This window comes from Pongo pygmaeus, chromosome 9 (genome assembly GCF_028885625.2).
Source record: "Pongo pygmaeus isolate AG05252 chromosome 9, NHGRI_mPonPyg2-v2.0_pri, whole genome shotgun sequence".
Taxonomy (NCBI): domain Eukaryota; kingdom Metazoa; phylum Chordata; class Mammalia; order Primates; family Hominidae; genus Pongo; species Pongo pygmaeus.
The window spans coordinates 2,403,270-2,424,549 of NC_072382.2; the positions used below are offsets into that span (position 1 = coordinate 2,403,270).

At 62.4% G+C, this 21,280-nt stretch overlaps 1 protein-coding gene across 1 annotated transcript; it reads left to right on the forward strand.

Annotated features, from left to right (window-relative positions):
- Positions 1-263: 263 nt before the first annotated feature.
- Positions 264-20,237, forward strand: CD81 (CD81 molecule). Its single transcript, XM_054438597.2, has 8 exons — positions 264-576; positions 13,232-13,346; positions 16,894-16,991; positions 17,770-17,844; positions 18,253-18,357; positions 18,707-18,808; positions 19,473-19,559; positions 19,648-20,237. The coding sequence occupies exons 1-8, from the start codon at positions 511-513 to the stop codon at positions 19,708-19,710; spliced, it is 711 nt and encodes a 236-aa protein (XP_054294572.1). The 5' UTR covers positions 264-510; the 3' UTR covers positions 19,711-20,237.
- Positions 20,238-21,280: the final 1,043 nt, after the last annotated feature.

Here is a 21,280-nt window from a genome sequence, read left to right on the forward strand (position 1 = left end):
AGGCGCGGCCCTGCTGCCACCCCCTCGGGGGCTTGGAGCGCGACAGCAGCTTGGGGACGCCTCCCGCGCCCAGCACGGTGCATCTGAGCCGTGAGGTCCTGGCCGAAACGCACCAAGTTGGGGGTAGGTGCAGCGACCCCATACCCCTAGGCTGCGCGCCCTGGCGGCAGGAGGCGGGGCAAGGGGCGGGGCGTGAGCTGGCAGGGGCGGGGCCTACGGAGGGGCGGGACCGCGGCGCCCTATAAATAGTGCTGAGCGGGGCGCGCGCCCGGCCAGAGAGCGAGCGCGCAGCGGCGGCGACAGCGGCGACCCCACCGCGCATCCGGCCAGGCCTCCGGCGCCCCGCGCCCCACGCGCCCACGCGCCCCCGCGCCCCCGCGCCCCGTTCTTCGCGCCCCCGCCCCTCGGCCTGCCAGGCCCCCTTGCCTGCCGCCCGCCAGGCCCCGCGCCGGCCCGCCCGCCGCCCAGGACCGGCCCGCGCCCCGCAGGCCGCCCGCCGCCCGCGCCGCCATGGGAGTGGAGGGCTGCACCAAGTGTATCAAGTACCTGCTGTTCGTCTTCAATTTCGTCTTCTGGGTAAGGGCTGGGCTGGGCCGGGGGACGGGGCGGGAGGGGGCGGGCACACACCCCACGTCGGGCAGGTCCCGCGGCAGCGTGCTAGGCCCCGTGGGCGCAGCGCGGGCCGCGAAGTTGTGGGGCCACCTGTGGGCTCCAGGAGAGGGATGGGGGGTCGCCCGGGGCCGCCGCGCCCCCCGACATTGGGGCTGAGGGCTGCGAGCCGAGTTTCGGGGCCTCTGTGCGCGGGGGCCCAGCTCTGCGGCCGGGCCGGGGCTTCTGGGGGCCGCGGGGCAGTTCCCGCTAAGTGGTGGTGATGGGTGCGGTGGGCGCCGGTCGGGACCCGAGTACCCGGCCGCCGCTCAGCTGAGGAGGGGCCTGCGCGGGTCCCTGGCCGCGGATTCCGGACTGCTGCTTCGCGGGGACGAGGGGGGGCTCGCGGGCGGGACTTCTGGCGCCCCGCCCCCATGAGCTCATCAAGAGCCGCCGCCCCTGGATGGTGGGGCGGGGGCGCACACTTTGCCCGAGGTTGGGGGCGATCCGCCTCACTCTTTCCCCAGCCCAGTTCACTCTCCAATCTGCTGTCACCACCCGGGACCTTCCTGGGGGTCGCGCCTAAAAGGAGCGCAGACTCCCGCCGGGATGGCCCAAAAGCTGGGGTGTGCGCACCCTGGCCGTCCCTGCCTGGGAGCCGATCTCCCTCTCCTCACCCAGACACGTTCCAGCCGAGGCCTCCTCCCAGAAGGGCTCTGGAGGCCTTGCAGAAGTGGGGATCCCGCGGTTCTGAGTTGGCACAAGGAAGAGAGTGGCACCAGGGGCCTGGAGTGGATGGCAGGGTCTGGGAGTGGGACCGCTGCTTTGCAAGAGGGGCCCCCACGCTGGGCATCTTTGGGTGCCAACGTGGGTGGAGGAGGGTCTTTTGTTGAGAATGGCTTTCTCCTGACCGCAGTCTTTGCTGCTGGGAAGTGACTGATGGGCTTTCGCCTTTTGTTTCCATTTCCTGTCGGGGTTAGAATTGGGGAGGGGGTGGAAATCCCTTCTTGGCCTGGAAGGACTGGAGTGGGTGTCCATGGCCGCGGCCTCCCCGTGGCCACGCCCCTGGGCATAGACTGCAAGCCCCTCCCCATGCCCCCCAGGCTGTCACCCCCTTCTCGTGGAAGACTCGGCTGATGTCCCAGTGGACCGAGTGTTTCTCAAGTTGAGGCAGGGAGGGCAAACTTTTAAAATGGCCCCTGGAGCCAGTGTGTGGGACCAGAGACATCTGTTTTCCATCTGGACGGCTGAGGATCCCAGTGCGGATCTGGGGCAGCGAGATTATTTGGAGGGAGAAGGACGGAGGCTGAACTGAACTCTCAGCTGGGAAGAGGAGTGGGGCAGTCACATCCCACCTTCCCCAAGCGGGGCTGTTACGCACACAGCCTGCTTGGGACACTGCTGGGAGTCACTGTGGCCTTCGGCACTGCCCTGGCAGTGGGGGCAGCGAGGCCATTTGGGAGGGGCTTGCCTTCCCCCGGCGCGGCCCTGGGACCTCAGCCGTTGCTTAGTGGTGGCCTGCTTCAGCCCAGGCATGTGGGAGAGGCACGAGATACAGCACGTCCCTCTGCCGGCCCCTGGAGCCCCATCCCCTGACGAGGCGAGTGTGGACCTGGGGGTAGGGGCTGAGGGAGAGTGTGGACCTGGGGGTAGGGGCTGAGGGAGAGTGTGGACCTGGGGGTAGGGGCTGAGGGAGAGTGTGGACCTGGGGGTAGGGGCTGAGGGAGAGTGTGGACCTGGGGGTAGGGGCTGAGGGAGAGTGTGGACCTGGGGGTAGGGGCTGAGGGAGAGTGTGGACCTGGGGGTAGGGCTGAGGGAGAGTGTGGACCTGGGGGTAGGGGCTGAGGGAGAGTGTGGACCTGGGGTTAGTAGGGGCTGAGGGAGAGTGTGGAACTGGGGGTAGGGGCTGAGGGAGAGTGTGGAACTGGGGGCAGGGTCTGAGGGAGAGTGTGGACCTGGGGGCAGAGGCTGAAGGGGAGTCGGAGGGGACTTCTCTGGAGGTGGATTTTTGCTCTCTGGACGGTGCGTCAGCACTGGGTGAGTCCCTCCTGCCTGCCCAGGCTGAGAGGTCTCCCTGGCAGCCCCCTGGGAGTGTCGCCAGGGCGGGCCTGGAAGTTTCCCAGGCGGCTGGGGTGGAGACCTGATGCATCCCAAGGGTGCTTGTTATTAAGGCTCAAGGAAATGTCTCTGAGGCCTCGCCGCTCCTCTCCCCAGGGCCTGCTCCCTGCAAAGCATTGAGAACTGAGTCCGTCCACAGTCACTGTGGACCCACCCATCCACTGGGGCTCAGTGGTATCCAGGAATGCCAGGCTGGGTAAGGTGGGGTTGGTGGGCACCACCCTGGTGGACCCCCCTCCACCCTGCTGTCGCAGGCTGTGTGGCTGAGAGCACAGTGCCATGGGCTTGGGCCTCCCTTGGTGGAGTCCCCACCACACTGCTCTGGTCCTGGGCCTCGGCCTTCCCCGTCTGCAGTGGGGGCCCTCAGTGAGCCTCCCTCCTGGTGATGGTGGTGGATTCGCTGACATGCCTGAGTGTCGACAGGGGGCTTGGTGCAGGAGGGGCTCAGGGCGTGGGTGTTGGCCAGGGGTCCAAAGGGACCTCTGCCTCAGAGAGCCCAGCCCAGACAGGCAGGATGTGCAGTGGGGAAGGAGCTGCGGGAACCCTGCAGGGTCCAGAGGGACACAGTGCAGTCCTGTGGGCTCAGGGGAGGCTGGTGGGGAGGAGGTTGAGGATGGGTGTCTGGATGGGGCACTTGTTAAAAGTTCCATTTTAGAGAGGAAAAAGGCCTTGGCTGTGGGAGACGGCAGCTGGGGTAGCCTGACCTCTTTCCCAGGAAGGAGCCCACACACACACGCACAGGCACTCACACACACTCCCACCTGCACACACACTCACACTCTTGCTGTCTCCCTTCCCAGGCCAAGGTGCGAGGGGGAAGGTCCGGGCAGCGTGCACCTGTGCCCTGACTGCTTTGGGGGCCAGTGAGAACTGGGCTCCCTGGGTGCGGGGCTGGCCCAAGCAGGGAGGACATTGCAGACGCCCTGGCCAAGCAGCATGGAAATCCTGTCCCTTGGGTGGGTCTCAGAGCCTCCATCAGAGGCGGCTGGCACCTGAGATCCACCTGCTGCTAGGAGCAAGGCAGGAGAGTTTGTGTCCCAGGGCAGGGGACTGGCCTGTGGGAGCCTTGCCTTCCTCATCCATGAAATGGATATAAGAGTCTTCTCCTCGGGGGCTGGCCAGGGAGCCCAGGAGAGGTGTCACCAGTCCCCGCAGGGAGAAGAGCGGTGTCCCCTGCCTGGGACTGGCTGCTCCCCCAAGCTAATGCAGCTAGTAGCCACCTCCCAGTGGCAGGGCAGCCAAACCCGGCCGGGAAAGAGACTGATGAGAAGCCTCGCTAACGGGTATTTCTTGCTTCCAGACAGCACATGACTGTTTGTCACTTGGCAGGTCTGTCGCCGTCCTTCCGGGAGAGGGGCTGCAACCCTGGCAGGTGCTGTGGGGGAGGGGGCTAGGACATCCTGTGCCTGGTTTCACCAAGTGGGTGTGTGGACTTTCCCTGGCTCCCCCAGGCTGTCTGGCTGCACAGCTTTGGGGAAATGGCCACTGGACCAAGCGGGCCGAGAAGAGGAAGTCTGTGGTTTGTCTCTGCTACAGACCGGCCCCAGTGAGGCTGTCCAGCAGTGCAGGGCACAGAGCAAAAGCAAGGAGGTGTGGGCCTACTTCCCTGGTCGCCTCTGGCTGGCTGTGGCTCTGCCAGGTGCTGACAAGTCACCCGCCCTCCCTGCGGTCACCAGGGTGCATGCCCGAAAGCCCTCCATTCTTTCCTGGGTTTGAGGGTCCTTCTCCTGCACCCACCCCAGCGCCCAGTTCAGCTCAACCTTCAGAAATCTGGTTCACCCCCAATCCCTATCTCATAACTGCTTCCAAGCCCAGACAGGGACACAGACCCCAAACGATCCCTACCCCTATTTCCGCACCTGAAATCGCACCACGGGAAGAGCTTTGCTCATACGGTCAATAAGGCTTAGAGTCCAGGCGCCTGTGCGAGGGAGCAGGTCGTCACCCTTGTACCCACCGCAGTTTTAGACAGGACCCTGGGGTTGGGGTGGCGCTGAGGCTGGGGAGGAGCCAGGTGCCCTGCCCCTTGCTTGGGCCCCGTGTCCCTGTGATCCAGGCTGGGCGCGCTATGGGTGCTGGGTGATATTCCAGCCCTGCAGGTGTCCGCCTTGTTCCCAGCACCCCCCTGGGCAAGAAGAACCAGGCTCACCCAGAAATGGGCTTCAGTGATCTCCACTTCCGAGTCATCCCCACCTGCCTGGTAGTACGCAGTGGTACCTGGTATGCTGGGCAGCCTTCCAGGAACCTCTGGACTTACTCAGTGTCCCCCAGCCCTACACACACGTTCTTTGTGTTTCTGGGCCCAAACTAAACCCCCCAACCTGGGCTGCAGAGCAGGTGCTGAATCATGAGAGACCCTTGAGGGTCCTCCAGGTAGGCCCCCAGTGCTGGAGGAGTCCCCTCAGGCAGGGGGCCATGCCCAAGGGTGTGGAAGGTCAGCTGGCAGCCGGATCTCACTTTTGGGGCCGTAGGCGTCCTGCACTGGCCGCCAATGCCATGGCTGTGGGATGGCCAAGATAAAGCATCTGCCCCCCACGCCCCTCCCCTACACGAGGTCTTTGAGGGCTGCAGGCTCAAGGAGTTGCGGTAGGGCTGGGGGACCAGGGGCACAGAGCTCGTAAGCGCCTCTCTCCAGGATGTGGGTGGCCCAGCAGGGGAGCTTTGAGAGTCCAGGTATGAGATTCCAAATGCTAGGGGCCTTAGAGGAGGGAGTGGCCAGCTTGGCCAGAGCCTGGTGGCTCACGCCCCCACCCCAGCTTGCCCTTCTCTCTGGAGATGTGCTCTCCCACCACATTTAGAAAGTTACTGCTTCCCTCTTCCTCAGCCCCTCGGGCCCCCAGTTATGGAAGTGGCGTGATTCAGAGAAGGTAAAGGATGGGAGGGAGAGGGCTGGGCGATGGGGGACCCCACCCCGCAGGGCGCCCTGTGCTGTTACATAGAGCTCCAAGATCAGGGCAGGCGGGCAGCCTGGGGTCCTCACTTCTCTCCCCAGCCAGGCCAGGCCCCTCACAGCCCTGCCAGGAGCATGATATCCGCTGTGGTGCAGAACTAATCTCAAAGCTCAACCCCAGGTAACAGTGTAGGTAAAACAGATGACGGCATGAGACTCACCCCAGGACAGGCAAAGGACCCAGGCTGATGGGGGCCCAGAACAGTCCTGATCCTGGAGCTCCTTCCTGAGTGGGACACCAGGGGTTTCCGAGGGGCTTAGAGTAGGGCTTAGAGGCTTAGAGTAGGGCTAGGGACTTCCTGACTTCCCTGCCTCGGGAACAGCTGGCCCTGGAAGGAGCTTGGTCCTCGGGGCACCGGTGCCCACCACCCCTGATGCCTAGGAGACACCAGCATCCTCTGAGCATGCGCCCGTCCTCCTGGTCCCGAGGGAAGTGACTCCTCACATCCCCCCAGCTGGCAGGGCCAGAGGGCCAGCATCCTCGCCTGACACCTATTTTTAGATGCTGAGACAGGCGGCTTCCTCGGGGCCAGGGGCCAGGGGCCCTGTGAGTGGAGCTTCCGCTTCCTGGCCTAGGAGAGAATTCCTGCTCCTCTTCCCTCCATGCTGCCTTCCCACCCCTGGAGGCCACAACAGGGTCAGAGGCGCAGCTGCTCACCACCTAGGAGGGCCTGAGAGGGCCCCACGTCACCCAGGGAGGAGTCTGGCCCTGTCCCCAACCTCCACACCCAGGCCTGGCACTGCCCCTTCTTGGTGGGCAGAGAGTGAGGGGTTGGCCTGTGGGGACCCAGGCTGGAGGGGCCGTTTGCCTCCGGCCCCCAGCGTCCCTTCTTGGAAGCACCTTGGCGAGCCTCTCCCCTCCTTCACCCAATATTTCCAGGGGGACTTCCTCCTTTCCTTCCTGCCTCAGCGCCTCACTGTCCTCCTGGGGAGGGTGTCTCAGGCCCCAGCACCTCCCAGTGGCTGAGCCGAATGGGCACTTCCCGGTGTGTTTCCCACATGTGCAGTCCCCAGGTGTCGGTGAGCAGGCACAGAGCCCGCAGCGTGGCCCTGCCTGGTGGCCCCTCTCCCCAAGAGCATCAAGGGAGGGCCTGGGCTAGAGATGCACAGACGCCCGGCCTCTACATAAAGGCGAGTGAGCTGATGTACTATCGTCCTCATCCCTCACTGGGGCGCCTGGGCAGGACTTGGGGTGACTACTTGGCCTGTCTGGGTGGGGGTAAGGTATGGGTGGGGCGACCAGATCCCTGCCCCTTCCTGCAGCTGTGGGGGTGTGTGTGCTGGCCTGGAGAACTCCTACCCGAAGCTCTGGCTCCCGGCTGTCCGGGGCCTGCGGGGGCAGTGGGCAGCTGGCATGGGTAGGGGAGCTGCCCTAGGCCTGCCCGGGCAGCGCCTGCTGCCTTTTGCTCCCTTTCAGCTGCTTCTTGGAAACAGCGGACAGGCTGGGCAGGAACCCAGTGTGCTTGGCAGCCCCCCTTTTAAAGTCGATTCTGTTATTTATTAATTCCCAGGAAGGAGAAAGAAAGAAACAAACAATCCTTCATAGAGTACAAACACTGCTTTTAGTAGCCTTGCAAGGAGCCCTCCAGGAACCCCACAGGTTACCTGGGCTCCATCCTGAGAGCCACCCTCCATCCCCAGTCCCCAGCAGAGCATCTTGTGGGGTGGGGCGGCTTGTTGGGTGGAGCATCTTGTGGGGTGGGGCGGCTTGTGGGGTGGGGCATCTTGTGGGGTGGGGCGGCTTGTGGGGTGGGGCATCTTGTGGGGTGGAGCATCTTGTGGGGTGGGGCATCTCGGAGGCAGGGCGTCTTGGGAGGCGGGGCGTCTTGTGGGGTGGGGAGTCTCGGGAGGTGGGGCATCTCTGGGGCCGGGCCACTTGGGGGGCGGGGCATCTCAGAGGGCGCCTCCGTAGGCTGGAGTATCTTGGGAGGTGAGAGCAGGTGGCAGAGAGGCTTCCCACAGGCGAGCTTTGAGCAGGGAGGTGCCTGTATGGATGGCTCTGTGGGGAGAGGGATGACAGGAGTTCCAGATTCCAGCACTTATGAAACCTAACAGTGATGGAGAGCCAGGTGCTGCTGTGCAGGCTAAGTTGTGTGGATGTCAGCTTCTGCACTTTTATTTCCTTTTTTGTAGACGAGGCAGGGAGAGGCTGAGATGGGCCTGAGGTCACCTTGGTGAAAGGCACTCAGCAGCCAGGGCCTTGGGCTGCCTTCCCTCATTACCATGAAAGCGGGACTCTGTTTTAACTGACATCGGGCTCCATAGTTACTCCAGTCCTAACTTTGATTGATCCTAAAAGTGCACTTCTAAGGACGCAGCTTCGGTGTTTCCCATGCCGCTGCTTACCCCTGGGAAGCGTTGGCTCCGCCTCGGAAGAAGTTAGCACCAAGATGGCAGCCTGGGGTCTTTGGGGCCCAGAAGAAACACTGGCCCCCGGGAGTTCAGTCATCAGGGACTTAGGATGTGGGGGCTTTTCAAACAGCTTTATTTAGACGTGATTGACACACAGTAAATGCAGATGTTTAAAGGGTACAACTTGGTAAGTTTTGACAAATTTATACCCCCGTGAAACCATCACCAACTCCCCAGGTGCCCCTGGGGCCCTAGGGATCTGTGCTTCCTGCCCCTTCTCCCCGTCCCAGGGCAACCACGGGCCGTCGCTGTGGGGGCACACAGCATGCATTTCTTCAACAAGTGGACTCAGAAGGCACTTGCGCATCGTTGCTGTTCTGCCTCTTTGGTTCAGCATGATTATCCAGAGGTGCACCCGTGCTGTGGCGTGCCCGTCGTCTGTGCACCCGTGCTGTGGCGTGCCCGTCTGTGCACCCGTGCTGTGGCATGCCCGTCGTCTGTGCACCCGTGCTGTGGCGTGCCCATCGTCTGTGCACTCGTGCTGTGGTGTGCCCTTCATCTGTTCCTTTTATTGCCGGGCAGGGTTGCACCCACATGTGCAAGCCAGCGATGGACCCCAGGTTCACCCGTTCACCGGTCAGTGGGCATATGGGTTGTTTGGGGCACTTACAAGAAACGTTGCTAGAACATTTGTGTGCAAGTCTTGTGTGAACCTAAGTTCATTTCTCTTGGGTAGATACCTGGGCATGGAGCAGCTGGGTCATGTGGTGAATGTGGGTTTCACTACTTAAGCAGCAGTTTTACATAACTGCCAAACTGTTATTCAAGGTGGCTGGACCGTTTTACAGCCCCCATTGTGTGCGTCCCAGTCGCCTCCCCCAGCAGCATGTGGTGTGGTTGGTCTTTTTCGTGGCAGCCAATCCACTGGGTGCGCTCGGGATGTGGCTGCGGCTTGACCTAGGTTTCCTGGTCCCTGGCGAGGTGGAGCATCTCTTCATGTGCTTATTTGCTGTGTGTGGATGTTCTGTGGGGAAGGGTCTGTTCCTGTTTTTGCCCATCTTTCAAAGATTGGGTTGCCAGTTTTCTTGCTGTTGAATTTGAAAAGCTCTGCATACATTCAGGGCACAGGTCCTTTACCAGGCTCTGCTCCATGTCTTTCGGACAGCAGGTGTCTTTCGCGTTCCTGACTCTGGGGAACCTCTAGCCCTGCCACATGGGGTTTGTTATGGGGCAGGGGCACCTCTGCCTTTCCCACCACGGGGCGTCGGGATTTGGTGCTGCCATTGCCCTCCCTCCTAGGTGGCCCTAGGGGGGTCCCTCCGCCTCCATTTCCTCATCCAGAAACTGGGAGTGACCATCACCACCATTGTTGTCACGTAGCCCCAGCTCAAGGTCCCTGCTGAAGGTCAGAGAGCTCGGCATGGCCCCCTGTTTGTCCATGCTAGGGCTGGGAAGACCAAGGCCCAGGTGAGGCTTCTGCCCAGTGCCTGGCACTCCTTCCTGCCCCATTTTTCCACCCAGGGTGGCTCCCGACTACTTCTGGTAGCCTCGGGGACAGTTGAGGTGGGCAGGCTGGTGTCACCCCCATTTCTGGCTGTCCCTCCTGGCCCAGCTCTTCTGCCCTATTAAAAGTCACATGGGCCCTTGGGTCCTTCCTGGTGTTGGCCCAGGCTCTTTCAGGCCCTGCAGGCTAGGACCAGCCTTCCCTGCAACCCTCAGCAGAGGCCTGGGGCCGGGGCTTGTCTAGGGGCAGCCTCCCCACACGGCCCTGGAGTCTGAACAGAAGCCCCTTCCCAGAGCACAGCAAGAAGCTGCAATGTGGCCTGAAGTCCCACCATTGGCAGGTTTGGGGTTTAGGCTCAGCTTTGCCGTCACTACCTTTCTGTTAGGACGGTGTGCCCATTAGATGGGATCATCCCCTCAGCGCCCAGGCTAGAGGAGGGGTGGTCCCTGCCCAGCCAGGGAGGGCTGAGGGTGGATGGGCCTCTACAGAGCAGCTTCCGAACCAGGCACGGTTCCATGATCAGCTCTGTTTTATAGAGGGGGACACTGAGGAACGGGGAGCCTGGGGACCTTCCAGTGGCCCCACAGCTCCTGTGGCTGAGTCAGGGTTTGTCACCAGGTCTCTGGGGATGAGGCTCCCCCATCCATCTGCCCCACTCTATCCTGGAGCAGCTCTCAGAACGGTCTCTGGACCACAGTTTCAAAACAAAATAAGCAATGTTTTCAAAGGCCCTGGAGGAAGCCAGAGTTACCACGGCAACTCTCGGCCTTGCCACCTCCTCCCGCCAGGCTGCAGTTGGAGCCAGCTCAGGAGGGCAGCAGGGTGAGGACAGCCAGGCTCTCTGGGGCCACCCCCCAGCCCCCACCCTTCCTGCCTCTCCTGCACTGTCCACGGCCCTCCCTGTGCTCCCACGGGTATAATGGGCACAGAAGAACCAGGAGCTCTGTCTGCTCCTGCAGGATTCTGGAAGCCAGGGGCCCCTGACCTCCCTGGAGCCTTGTCATATGAGGGGCACACGTGGGGTCCCAGCTGCCAGATGGCTTCCAGCGCTGCCCGCAGGTGTACGTTGGGTCCTTGGTGACTCTAATGCACCTTCCACTCAGCACAGAAGAGCTTCCGTCTGGGGCCTGGGCAGGGGGAAGTAGGCTGCCATCCTCTCTAAACCAAAGTGTGAAAATTGAGTTGAAACTCCCGTAGGAGGGCAGGAGGCACAGTTCCTCAGAAGAAGGTCTGAGAAACCACAGCCCAGGTTGTTGTGTCGGGTGTGTGGAGAAGGTGCTCTGGCAGTCCTGCTACAGGGGGACCATCAACAACCCCTTTGGGGTGAGAGCCCCATGGCTGCTGGCACCAGCAGCCCCTACGAGGCTTATTTTATTTTTGAGACAGGGTCTCGCTCTGTCACCGAGGCTGGAGCGCAGTGGCACAATCATAACTCACTGTAGCCTCAACCTCCTGAGCTCAAGCGATCCTCCCGCCTCAGCCTCCAAAGGTGCTGGGATTACAGGCGCTTGCCACCACGCCCAGCCCCCTCTGGCCTTATTGTTTGCCAGGCCCAGCTCAGGTCCCAGAGGAGGGGAGACAGGACTGTGAGGGAAAGGGGGAAGAGGTATAGAGCCCCAAGCTCCTCCACCCACCCGAACCCTCACCGAGGCCCTAGACCCTAGACTGGCCTGACCGGGGAGTCCTCAGGGCTTTCCTTGGGTGCAGGCCATGGTGCTGGGGCCTGAAGCTCACACTCTGCTGAGCACAGCCCCCTGCCCACCCCTGCCCTGGGGCCCTGCTTCCCTGGCCAGGGCCATTGGAGCAGGAGTGGGGCTGTCCAGGTGGTGTTCTTGGGTCCAGCCCTCAGTTTCTCTTCTGCAGTTGAGCGGCAGCCCTGCATCTGTGGTGGGGTCGGCGCCTGGTGCTGGTGAGGCGAGGCCTCAGCTGCTGGGACAGGACCTGCCTGGCACCCAGCTGGTGGCAGAGCCAAGCATTCCGACTCAGCTCTGGGAGCAGCTGCCTTCTGGGCTGGCATTCTCTGCCGGGGGGGGGGTTGTGCCCTCGTCGCCCTGGGTGCCTCCTCACCTGGCTGATTTCATCTCGTGTCCCCCTGCCTCCTCCTCCAGGAAGCCCCCAGGGCCTGACCCTGTGTGAGAGTGGCATGGAGGAGGAAGAAGACTCGCCCAGGCCCATGGGAGCCGGATGGTGGCCACACTTGTGGGGCCCTGACCCCATAGGCTTCTTCAGCACGCCCTGGCCTGGGTGATCCCTGCCTGAGGGCTGCGCACGGCTCGTCTGCCAAACCAGGTTTTAGGGGATTCTCGTACTGTCCTCCTGGGGCAGCAGGGGGTAAAGTCTGACCCACCCAGACTGTCCAGCAATAAGGGCCTCCTGCTGTGGACCAGGGACCCTGGAACTGACCGATTGTGTCCTAGGGACGCAGTGTCCCCAGGCTGCTAGAGGGCTGTGGGGCCGTGTTTCATGCCTGAGGCAGGAGGAAACCCCAGGAGGGGTCTGAAGGGGACCCAGCCCCCACCCCGTCTAGCAGGGAGGAGCATCTGCAAGAGGCCGAGGGGTCCTGGGGTGGAGGAGGGTAGGGGCAGGACTCGGGGTCACTGGACATTTATGGGGATCACATGGCTGCAGTGTGCCCTGCATGGTACTAGGCACCAGGGACAGCAGAGGACAAGCCTGTGTCCTCTCCCACCACCAGAGGGCTGGGCACTGCTCCTAGGGAGAGAGGGGGCCTTGGTGCATGCAGAGGGGGGCCTGGGGCACGTGCCTGGCCTGGTTGGATGATCAGAGTGGGCTGGGCTGGGCCTGGTCTGGGGCCCAGTCTCAAGGGCAGACCCCACCTGGCTAGAGTTGGTTGTGTGCACACAGGACCCGGCGTTAAAATCCTCTCCTCTCTGTGAGCCCCATCCCCACCTGCTAGACTCCCAGCACAGCCCCCTTCCTGCCCCAGCTGCTGAGCGACAGCGCTGGGCCGGCTTCTGCACGCCCCTTCCCCCAGCCCATCTTGGAAACCATAGCAGTGTCCTTCCTCCCAAGTTTCCCTTCCCAGGGCTGACATCCCACAGCAGGGATGTATCCCACAAACCCCGCAGGCCCTGGTGCCTACAGCTTGGCCCGGTAACATCAAATCCTATCCCTCCTCCTGGCAGCAAAGATGGGGTGCCCCCACCCCAGAGTTCTCAGCACCCCCAGACAGAGGCAGTCCCCCAGCGAGCTCAGAACTCTTGGGGCGCTGCCACACCCTCACAGGAGGGGGCGGTGTTCCTGGGATGCTCAGGTCCTGGTATCGCCTCTGGCCAGGTACGGAAGGTGAAACTACAGGGCGTCCAATTCACCTTGAACTTCAGATAAACACCAGATTATTTTTTTCTATGTCCCATGCAATATTTGGGACACACTTACCCTAAAGAAGTATTCCGTTTTCCTCTGAGAGGCAGATTTAACCGGCGTCCCATGTCTTCCTGGCAGTCCTGCCCTGGAGTCGCACTCCACAGGTGCAGGGCAGAGCCAGGCTCCAAGTAGATGGCGGCCAAAGCACCCGCCCCATGTTCCTGACTCCCGGGGCTCTTCAGGGCATTGCGAAAACCAGCAGCAGAGCTGACACCTGGTCCCTGCTCGGGAGCCAGTAAGGCAGGAGGCTGCTCAGGCCGTGCGTGTGGGGTGGGTGCACTCCCTGCTGCAGTGCTCTTGGTGCATGTGACACTGTTCCCACTCTTTCCCAGCTGGCTGGAGGCGTGATCCTGGGTGTGGCCTTGTGGCTCCGCCATGACCCGCAGACCACCAACCTCCTGTATCTGGAGCTGGGAGACAAGCCCGCACCCAACACCTTCTATGTAGGTGAGTGCACATGTGGCCGCAGACGCATTCAGGGAGGGCTTCCAGGAGGAGGCAGGTCCTAGTCTTTTGGGTGGGGACATGGAGGGTGAAAGACAGTCGGGCATGGCGTGTCCGGGCAAGGAGGCGGCCCTGGAAAGGGCTCTGGACACGAGGGTTGAGATGGAGGTGGGCCTGTGGCCTGCTGGCTCGTCTGGTCTGAGCCAGGGCAGGGGGTGGCAGCTAGGCCTGGGCAGGGACTGTGTGGAGACCTTGCTTATTTTAAGTGTGGGGTTATTTCGGGGGAGGCTCCCTGAGAAGGGTGGGGCTGGATGCCTGGGCCGCACAGAGCAGCCGAGGCAGCTGGCGCTATGGAGCCCGGGAGGGAGGGAGGGATGGAGCTCAAGGGATGGAACCCAGTGAGGGGTGGAGACGGGGCAGGGGAGGGGTGGAGACGCCCCAGAGGCTGGTGTGACTCAGCTGCCCCTGCAGGCGTGCACCTTGCTGCCTTATTAGGCTGTGTGGGGGACTGGGCTGCCCTCCCTGCCCCCAGGAGCAGGAGCAGGAGTGATGGAGGAGGAGGAGGGGAGGGGCAAGGCCAGGAGGAGGAGGAGGAGGGCCGTCTCACTGTGAAGAGCAGCACCCTTCCTCCTGGTGCCCGTGGCAGGGCTGGTGCTGGTGGGGTTCTGGGAGCATTTGTTGAGTTGCTTCTGTTCTTGAAAGGAGGCCCCTGGGATGACCCTGTTGCCCTCACAGGCTGAGGGGTGGGTGAGGTGGGCAGCCTGTGTGTCCCCAGTCTTCAGGGCTTCCCTCAGCTGGCAGGTGCCCCCAGGCCTGGAGCTGCAGGGCCAGGACCCCCGCCAGTTACGGAGGCTGCTTGGCTTGGTTGCTGAACCAGAGCCCCAGGAGGCCGAAATGGCCCCACACCTGCACCATCCCACCTCTTTGTCCAGTCACCCCAGGGCCAGGTGAGGGCCCTGGCCACACGGCGTGCCGTTCCCTTCTTCCCCATGCCCCACTCATGGGTCAGATGGCCGGTGCTGGGTTCCAGACGGTGTCAACAGGGACGGTCCCTGTCCTGCCCAAGGACAGGAGCCTGTGGCCCACAGAGGGTTTCTGGGCCCAGCCGATCCTGGGGACGGTCCCATGGCCCTGCCCATAGGTTCCTGGCCTCTCTCGGGGCCGTGGTGCCCTCACAGGTGTGTGTCAGGAGGACAGGAAAGGCTGCTTGTCCCAGGGGCTCGTGTGGAGACCACCCTCTGCACGCAGCTGGGGCACTCCTGCCTGCGTCCTCAGAAGCACTCAGCTTAGCTTTGCCCGTGTACCTGGGCTGTGGGCCGCAGAGCCCGGCCAGCATCCTCTGATCTCTGAGGGCGCATCTCTACTGGAGGCCCCTCCTGGGCCTCTTGCTCCTCGCTTCCCAGATCATTAGGATATCTGGGGTCCAGAAGGGCCTCCCAGTCATCCTGGGCCTTGTCCTCCAGGGCCACCAGTCCAGCCAGTGACAACCACAGCATCCCCGGCCTGGAACGAGGCTGCCCCCAGCACGTTCCTCGTACTCCTGTCCAGGGACAGGAGGGGCTGCCCCTGCCACCGAGTCCCCTTCTCCAGGACCTGGGGCCTGTGGGTGTGAGGCAGGTGTTCTTGGAAGGGGTCACTCTCCAGGCACCTGGCAGCCAAGCCTTGTGGCTGGAGCAGCTCCCGCTGCTGGGTCGGCGTCGGGCCCCGTGTGGCCGGAGAGGAGCTGAAGGGTCACTTAGCTTCGGGCTGGGGCAAGGACAGGGGACACCCCAGAGAGGTGTGCCAGGCCTCCTTCCTGCGCCCCACTCTCGGCGGAAGCAGAGGTCACAGGCTGTGCTGAGGCCCCATGGTGCTGCCCCTACGATGCCAGGGTGAGGCTGGCGTTGGAAGCAGGTGTCTGACCTGCATGGTGTCACTGTGGCCACATCAGAGCTCCAGCCCCAGAGCCGCCCACCCTCAGGCCTTGGCTGTGGTTTCCCTGGGCTGGAGGAGCCTGCCGTGGTGTTGGCCACACGACCACAGGACCTGCCACCCCCGACATGGGCTCTGCCTGGGTCCCCACTGGACGGGGGGACCCCTTGGAGCTCCTCTGGCCACCAAGTCCTCGCCCATTCCAGAATTGGCCTTCTGGAGCCTCTTGCTGTCCCTGATGCGGGCTGGGCCTTGCCAAGGGCTTTTTTTCCAGCACTGGGAACAGGGTGGATTTGCTGGGCTCACTCCACTCAGAGAAGCTGCAGGTGTGGTGGGTTAGGTCTGAGGGTGTTAGAGAGGAGCCTGGGGTGGGGCTGGGGCCTGGCAGGGGATCTGGCAGCCCTGGGCCTCCCACCTCCTGTCAGGACCAAAAAAGGCAACACGCCCCTCCTGACCTGTACCCCTGAGTGAACCCAACCTTGCAACCCCGGAGTGTCAGGGCCTGAGGGGAGGGAGACCTGGCTCCTGGGCGCCGTGCCCGTAAGGAGGTGGCCACCTGCAGGGCATTCCTGGCAGAGGCTTCATCTGGCCAGGTATGAGGCTGGGTGGCCGAGCCCCAGATCTGGGCGTGTTCTCTGCCTGGTGGTGGGTCCTGCCCCAGGCACCTTCTCACTGGCTGGGCAGGGACAATGGGCCTGGCTGTGAGGAGGGGGCCTGGGCTGCCTTCTGCATTGCCGCAGTGACGGGAGATGGCCCCCGCCTGCTGAGGGATAGGGGAGTGGGCAGGTACTGAGAGACATTGACAGCTGTCCCGAGGCTACAGGACCCTGTCTGGGTGGCCGGGCCCATGTCTTAGGCCTACAGTGTGACCCCCACCCTTGGACGGCGCCTTCTTCCTCCCCAGGTGCGGCTGCCCAGCCAGGGGGTGTGGGGGAGTTCGGGAGGGCTGGCTTACACGGCCTGGTCCAGCTGTCCCAGGTGGGGTTCTGGGCTTCAGCCCTCAGCCCAGGGCCTAGGAAGCCAACTTGATCCCCCCACACAGCAGCCAGGTTCAAAGGCAGGTCCCGTAATGGAAGTGCTGCTGTGCAGCCGAGATTGGGGGGCAGGAGCCAGCAGGGCCCCCCACCCTCTTCTCACACCACACTGGGGAGGCAGCATTGGTGCCAGTTCCGGTTCCTGGGCTGCCCCTCAACCCTGGCCTACAGCGGAGCCCACCCTGTGCCTTCTGATGCCACTCCCACCCCACGCCGAGTCCCAGAGGCTTTGGGAGTGGGTGAAGGCAGTGGGTGGTGGGTGGCGGGTGCAGGCGGTAGGTGGTGGGTGTGGCAGATGGTGGGCCACACTGCAGGTGTCATCCCTGCGAAGCACCTGTCTTCAGCACTCAGAGCACTCGTGAGGCGCACAGTCCCCGTGTGGCCTCCTTAGTCTCCGTCCTGTGTCATGGAAGAGGCAACTGAGGCACAGAAAGCTCACCGGGCCAGGCTGGGATGTGAGGTCCCTTGCTGCTCATCCCTGGCAGTCAGCAACCCTACATCTTCCCAGCTGGGCAGCCCGTGGTGGGTTCGGCACCCAGGACCCTCGGGAGTCTTAGGCTGTGACGAGTGTGCAGGCACCCACCCGGTGTCTCTCTCCACCCAAGGCATCTACATCCTCATCGCTGTGGGTGCTGTGATGATGTTCGTTGGCTTCCTGGGCTGCTACGGGGCCATCCAGGAATCCCAGTGCCTGCTGGGGACGGTAAGGCAGGGAGGCGGGGCTGCGCCTGGGCCGGGGAGGGGCTGGGGGCTGCGTCTGGCCCTGAGGAGGGGGCAGAGCTGGTGCTCAGGGCGGCCCCTAGAGTTCTGGGGGAGGTGGCTCCTGTGCCCTCGTTTTCCCCTTTGGTTTTTAAATTAAATCCCACCGTGCTTGATCTCCATTGTGGCCGGTTCCTATGTGACCGCTTTTCTTTGTCAAAAAATAGCCATGAATGTAACAGGGAGCAAGCCCCAGCTCTGAGGCCAGCCCCGGCGTCCCAGGCACAGGCCCCCAGTGGGAAGCCCAGGCCTGGCTGTGCCATCCGGGGCCTGGCCAGTCCAGGAAGAGGGAGCCTGTGCCCGTGTTTCCAGTGGGGGAAACGGAGGCAGATCCCATGGCTCCCCCTTCCATGGGGAGCAGGAACAAGGGGGTGGGGAAGATCAGTCAGGGGTCACGCTGCTGCACACACCTCCCTGGGGGCTGCAGACATCCCGGACTCACCAGCCTGTGACCCCAAACCTCACGCCCCGCCCCATCCACCCCATCCTGCGGAGCCTGGTGCCGCGTGGGGACATCGTGGGCTTTGACGGCTCCTTCCTGTGCTGAGATTTAGCCTCTGTGCCCCGGGGCTCCACACAGGCCGCTCACTCCTGGTCAGGTCGTGGGCTGGTGGCTCCCACTAGCCCCTCACACACACGCCTGCTGGGCACCTGGGTGTGTGTCCTTGGACCCCGCCTACAGCCTGCCCTCTTTCCTCCCTCTGGCCACTGCCCGGCTCCAGTTCTTCACCTGCCTGGTCATCCTGTTTGCCTGTGAGGTGGCCGCCGGCATCTGGGGCTTTGTCAACAAGGACCAGGTGAGCCTGGGTGCGCGGGGACAGGGTGGGGTGGGTGATGGGGGCACCCTCCCCTCCTGTCGCGGGTGGGGTGGGTGAGGGGCACCCTCCTCTCCTGTCGCAGGTGGGGGTTGGGCTGACTCATGGCTTGTGGGAGCTCTTTGGGCTCCTCCTGGGTCCCACTTTGCTAGGAGGATCTCCAGGGGCTTTATGGAGGAGGCAGCACTGGGGCTGAGCACAAGGCCAGCCTCCTGTGTCCCAGCACTCCTGGGGCAGCTGAGAGTGCAGAGTCCTTGTCCTCTGGGGTCTGGCCTCGAAGCCACCCTGCCCAGGGAGAGCCTGGGAAAAGTGCATCCGCCTGAGGCGGGGCGGGGTGGGGGCAAGGAGCGGGAGGTTCCCCCTGTGCATGTGACCGCACCCCTCCCCCAGATCGCCAAGGATGTGAAGCAGTTCTATGACCAGGCCCTACAGCAGGCTGTGGTGGATGACGACGCCAACAACGCCAAGGCTGTGGTGAAGACCTTCCATGAGACGGTGCGACTCCCAGGGGCGAGGGCGGGGAGCAGGGCCCCGGGAACCCGGCTGGGGTGTGTCTCGTCCTGGATGAATCCTGCCTCCGCTCAGACCTCAGGAGCAGGAGGTGCCCTTGGGACCTCCAGGACCCCTGGGCTCAACTGGTCCTCAGGTGGGAACCTAGTAGGCCAGGCTGGCCCAGGGTGTGGAAAGCTCTGAGCAGCGCAGCTGAGGAGGAAGAAGGCTGACCCCTGGATGCGTTCTGCAGTGGGGAGCGCCGCGTACCCCTGGCCACCTCCCCGTGGGTTCCCTAGAGCCACCGTCCCCCTGGGCACGTCCAGGGCTGACCTCACACCCCTGCTCTCTGCAGCTTGACTGCTGTGGCTCCAGCACGCTGACTGCTCTGACCACCTCAGTGCTCAAGAACAACTTGTGTCCCTCGGGCAGCAACATCATCAGCAACCTCTTCAAGGTGCGCCAGGCCGGCGGGGCCGCGCCTGATCCCCCGCATGTCCCGCCCCTGGGTGGGGTCCTGGGGGTGGGCAGGTCACGTGGCAGCCCCACGGGGAGCGACCACACTGGGTGGCATGGCCCCTGTCAGGGCTGCTGTGCCAGGAGGGTCGGGGTGGGACCGCATCTGGCCCACGAGGAAGGCAGGCGCCCTGTACTGCCCATTCTGGGTGAAGAAGGTGGAGGCTCTGAGGGTGGGAACTCACCTGTACCCCCAGCTCCACGTGTGCACTCGTGGGTGTGGATGCCCCCGACAGCCTGTAGCTGGCGGGGCCTGCAGGCCGTATAGTGCCCTGTGGAAGTTTCCTGCTGAGGCCTCAGTGGAAGTCAGCGGGTGAACATCAGTGATGCTTTAGGGATCTAGTGACACCAATGACCGTGATCTCAGTGGAAAAGGGCACAGCGTGTCCCAGACATTTCGCGTTTATGTTAAAATGGGTAGAAGATAGAAAGCTGGCAGAGGCCAGGCCGCTGCACCCACCTGTTCCGAGGTGGGTAGGGGGTGGGGGGCTGTTCCCAGGATTCCCCTCTACACGTTCTGTGGTGACCACGGATTACTGCGTGACAACGGGAAGCCGGGAGCCGAGGCCCGGTCCCTGACCACGCGCGCCTGGCCACCCCTGCAGGAGGACTGCCACCAGAAGATCGATGACCTCTTCTCCGGGAAGCTGTACCTCATCGGCATTGCTGCTATCGTGGTCGCCGTGATCATGGTGAGCGGGCGGGGGAGGGCCTGTTCTCCGGGCTCTGCCCCTTCCGCGGGGCCTTGTGCTGACTGCGCCCCCCACCACCCTCCCGCAGATCTTCGAGATGATCCTGAGCATGGTGCTGTGCTGTGGCATCCGGAACAGCTCCGTGTACTGAGGCCCCGCAGCTCTGGCCGCAGGGACCTCTGCAGTGCCCCCCAAGTGACCCGGACACTTCCGAGGGGCCATCACCGCCTGTGTATATAACGTTTCCGGTATTACTCTGCTACACGTAGCCTTTTTACTTTTGAGGTTTTTTGTTCTGAACTTTCCTGTTACCTTTTCAGGACTGACGTCACATGTAGGTGGCGTGTGTGAGTGGAGACGGGCCTGGGTCTTGGGGACTGGAGGGCAGGGGTCCTTCTGCCCCTGGGGTCCCAGGGTGCTCTGCCTGTTCAGCCAGGCCTCTCCTGGGAGCCACTCGCCCAGAGACTCAGCTTGGCCAACCTGGGGGGCTGTGTCCACCCAGCCCCCCCGCCCTGTGGGCTGCACAGCTCACCTTGTTCCCTCCTGCCCCGGTTTGAGAGCCGAGTCTATGGGCACTCTCTGCCTTCATGCACCTGTCCTTTCTAACACGTCACCTTCAACTGTAATCACAACATCCTGAATCCGTCATTTAATAAAGAAGGAACATCAGGCATGCTACCGGGCCTGTCCAGCCCCTCAGTGCCAGTGGCGTCTGAGACCTAGGGGTTGGCCAGAGGGCAGGGGAGTCCGGCACGGGTGGGGCTTGGCTCTGTGGACTCTGGAGTCCAGGGTGAGGGGGGGTGGGTCGGGATCCCTGGTATTCACAAAAGGAGTCACTCTGTAAAATTTGGGGAGTTATTTATTCTGAGCCAAATATGAGCACCGGTGGCTTGTGACACAGCCCCACGAGGTCCTGAGAACTTGTGTCCAAGGTGGTCCGGCTACTTGATTGTATACATTTTAGGGACATAAGACATCGATCAGTACATCTAAGATGTACGTTGGTTTAGTCGGAAAGGTGGGACGATTTGAAGGGAAGGGACTTTCAGGTCATAGGTAGATTAAAAGATGTTCTGATTAACAATTGGTTGAGTTTATCTAAAGACCTGAAATCAATAGAATGGACTGTCTGGGTTAAGAGAATGAGTTGTGGAGACCAAGATTATTATGCAGATGAAGCCGCCAGATTGTAAATGTTTCTTATCAGACTTAAAAAGGTACCAGAATCTTAGTTAATTCTCTCCTGGATCAGGAAATAGACCTGGAAAGGGAGGGGGATTCTCTATAGAATGTAGATTTTTCCCAAGAGACAGCTTTGCAGGGCCATTTCAAAATACATCAGAGAAATGTATTTTGGGGTAAAATACTTCAGTTTCTTTCAGGGCCTGCTGTCACGTTGGTATCTTATTACTACAGAGTCTGTTTTGTGAGTCTTAAGGTCTCTTTATTTTTAGACAGAGTTTCACTCTTGTCGCCCAGGCTGGAGTGCAATGGCATGATCTCAGCTCACTGCAGCCTCCACCTCCCAGGTTCAAGCGATTCTCCTGCCTCAGCCTCCTGAGTAGCTAGGACCACAGGCATGCACCACCACACCCAGCTAATTTTGTATTTTTAGTAGAGACAGGGTTTGGCCATGTTGGCCAGGCTAGTCTCAAACTCCTGACCTCACGTGACACACCAAGTTTTGGGATTACAGGTGTTGAGCCACCGCACCGGCCTAA

Bases quoted from the DNA above. Each gene is read 5' to 3' on its own strand.
- CD81 (XM_054438597.2), top strand. From the start codon at position 511: ATGGGAGTGGAGGGCTGCACCAAGTGTATCAAGTACCTGCTGTTCGTC. The intron at 577-13,231 runs GTAAGGGCTGGG...ACTCTTTCCCAG, and splicing joins TCTTCAATTTCGTCTTCTGG to CTGGCTGGAGGCGTGATCCT. The intron at 16,992-17,769 runs GTAAGGCAGGGA...GCCCGGCTCCAG, and splicing joins CCCAGTGCCTGCTGGGGACG to TTCTTCACCTGCCTGGTCAT.